This window comes from Trichechus manatus, unplaced genomic scaffold, assembly GCF_000243295.1.
Source record: "Trichechus manatus latirostris isolate Lorelei unplaced genomic scaffold, TriManLat1.0 scaffold00101, whole genome shotgun sequence".
In the NCBI taxonomy this organism is placed as follows: domain Eukaryota; kingdom Metazoa; phylum Chordata; class Mammalia; order Sirenia; family Trichechidae; genus Trichechus; species Trichechus manatus.
Window position 1 is genome coordinate 10,185,993 of NW_004444037.1, and position 3,346 is coordinate 10,189,338.

Here is a 3,346-nt window from a genome sequence, read left to right on the forward strand (position 1 = left end):
TCACTGTGAACATCAGTCATAATGCAATAGGACAGAAGAAGCTGAAGTCAGTTTAATTGTGAATAAGAATTTACTGTTATTATTCTAGGTAGGCTTAAGCTAGCTTAAAAAATAAACAAATTAAAAAAAAAAAAAACTTCTAATAAGAACAGAGAATGTCCAGTTAACCTGAATAGTTTTTTGTTTGTTTTGTTTTTTAAAGACATACTTTTTGGTTAGGATATTTGAGAGAAATAGTTTAGTCTAGAAATAAGATAGCCAATTTCTTTTCCATAGACTCAGTGAGTGATGGGAAATCTCTCTCTCAACATCGAAGACCACCTAAAAATGTTATGGTGTCCCTGGGTAGTACAAATGGTTAACGCACTCAACTGCTAACGGAAAGGCTGGTGGTTCGAGTTCAACCAGAGGTGCCCTGGTGATCTACTTCAAAAAAACCAGCCATTGACAACTCTACAGAGCATAGTTCTACTCTGACACACATGGGGATGCCATGAATTGGAACTGACTCGATGGCAACTGATTTAAAAATGTGAGTCCTGCTGTGTACTTGGAACAAAGCAGGAATATTTTACGAAAATTTTAACATGCAAAAGGTGTTCTTTCTGTAGTGGCCCCTGAGGTCTTAATATTTTGTTTTCCAGGAAGTTAACACCCCTTCCTCCTCCCTCGAAAACACTTAACAATGAAATGTGTGGAAACATGGCCAGGATGAAATTTAACAGAAAAAGACAATCTACCATTTATTGTGGGAGAATATATGTATTTTTAAAAGATTACTGACTAATTATAATTCCCATAATAACGGTGAAAGCAACGAATTTCAAGAGAACCATTATAATTCAAGTGTTTCATAAAGATTTTTCTCATTTCAAAACAGTCTATAAAACTCACTCTTTGGGCATCAAACATTTGAGAAAGATTGAAGTATACAATATAATTCTGAAATAATTTAACAATTATTTTACAAACACCTCTACCTCAACAATAAAACTAATCTTTGAAACAATAGTAAAAGGAAAAAACTAAATGAATGTAAGTAACTCCAAAGCTGAATTAATTTGGACTTCTCCAGAAACTCAATTTTATCTTAATTTTATCCAGGTGTGAATTTAAAGAACCTGTGAACAAATCATTTGTGTTTGTGCTTTTGTGAAAAGCAAAAAAAAATTGCAGTTCATATACCTAGAGTTAAAAGTACTTTTCTTCATTCCCTCATTCCCTCCTTTTTAATTGGTAATAAACTCCTATGATATGTCAATAAATTACAATTTTTAAGTCAGTAGTTTAGAAGTACTTCATGAGTAGGCGTATCTTGTATATTCTAGCCCAATAACAAACAGATTTCCAAAGCAGGCCTATTTTTTCTTTAACATTTTGTCCACTAGCTATCTAGTTGAAGAGGAAGGAAGGTGTGGAAAGGGGAGAACAAAGCAACAGTGATCTTGCTTCTCAGTTTTAATAATTCGAAACTATGACTCATCAGAGTATGGCTGATACTCTGCTTATTAGAACACAGTTAACCTTATCTATGAACTACCATGAGGCTAAGGATAGCAGCCAAAGAAATGAAGAGCCACATGGCATAGTCAAATACATGGTGACCAGAAGAGATTGTTCTGAGGCTCATATAACTCTTCCATTTTTTTATGTTCAGAGAATATTTCAAGTTTGTAGAAATAAATATAAGCAGGAGTCTTCTGGAGAAGGATGAAAACCTTGATTTTCAAATTTGATGGCCAAACATGAAGGCATTTTTACTTGGCCTCACGTCTAAATTATAGTCAGAACTTTAAAAAATGCCACCTTTCCTAATAGTTCTTCCAATGAGCAGGTAGGTATTCCTTTTCCTCTCCAAATGTCTCATATTGGTTAAAATGGAGGGTTTCTAGAGACTCTGACCATCAGTCCTGCTAAACAAGGCATGGTCATCATTGTATCCTAGGGTTGAGCACTCCATATTCTCTAGTAAAGTATACTTGTCTTCATTGCCATTCAGATAGGGGACCTCTTCCTTAGCAGTGGATGTCAGCTGATTCCAGGTAATGTCAGTGTTTTTAAAAGCATGCAGAAGAAAGATGCCATTGATAATGGTCAAGAACCCACTCAGGGTCCCAATGATATCTCCAGCTTTCATGCCATACCACTCCTGGAATAAGATGGCAGAGCAAGTCACTACCATGGACGTGAAAAACACATAATAAATGGGAGTCACAAGAGATGTATTAAAGGTGTCCAGTGCCTTGTTGAGATAGTTAATCTGTGTAGCCACTGAAAGCACAAGTACAGCCAGCAAAACAAAGACCAGAGGATGCTTGTAAACGGGCTTCCATTCTAATAGTTCCTTAATGGCAATTCCTAGGCCCTTTACAGAGGAAACTGAAAATGCTCCAATCATTGAACAGATTGAAATGTAGACCAATATATTTGTCTGTCCTTTTTTTGGAGCCACCGCCAAAATCAGCACCAAGGAGATTACAGTTATGATAACCGCAAAAGATATAAATCCTGTTAGGAAGACAAAAGAATTAGACTTTAGAAAATACTAATAGGATCATGCCTCTCTGAAAATCTTGCTAGTCATGAATTTAAAAGCATAGGTGTTTTAGAACGGGAAGTGAGATCAAAACAAAACAAAACAAAAATTCTATTGTGTAGGTCTCAACATTAAACAAGACTGTCATAAGCATATTTGAATTTCACAAATAACAATATGAAGTAGGATTACAGACCAATATCCCTCATGAACACTGATGCAAAAATTCTCGACAAAATTCTAGCCAATAGAATTCAGCAACATATCAAAAAAATAATTCAAGTGGGATTTATACCAGGTATGCAGGAATGGTTCAACACCAGAAAAAGAATCAATATAATCCATCACATAAATAAAACAAAAGACAAGAACCATATGATCTTATCAACTGATGCAGAAAAGGCATTTGACAAAGTCCAATACCCATTCATGATAAAAACACTCAACAAAATAGGAATAGAAGGGAAACTCCTCAACATAATTAAGGGCATTTATATAAAGACAACAGCCAACATCATCCTAAATGGAGAGACTTTGAAAGCATTCCCCCTGAGAACAGGAACCAGACAAGGATACCCTTTATCACCAGTCTTATTCAGCATTGTGCTGGAGGTCCTCGTCAGAGCAATTAGGCTAGAAATAGAAATCAAGGGCATCCAAATTGGTAGGGAGAAGTCAAAGTATCTCTATTTGCGGATGATATGATCTTATACATAGAAAACCCCAAAGAATCCACAAGAAAACTACTGGAACTAATAGAAGATTTCAGCAAAGTTTCAGGATACAAGATAAACATACAAAAACCAGTTG

General features: G+C 35.5%; 1 protein-coding gene across 1 annotated transcript in view; it reads right to left on the minus strand.

Moving 5' to 3' along the window:
- Window positions 1-903: 903 nt before the first annotated feature.
- NIPAL1 (NIPA like domain containing 1) overlaps window positions 904-3,346 on the minus strand; it is a 20,308-nt gene continuing 17,865 nt past the window's right edge. Inside the window, exon 6 of the mRNA XM_004382931.2 lies at window positions 904-2,508. Within this exon, the coding sequence (XP_004382988.1) occupies window positions 1,889-2,508 (620 nt within the window). The 3' untranslated portion in view covers window positions 904-1,888. The remainder of the gene's footprint in view (window positions 2,509-3,346) is intronic.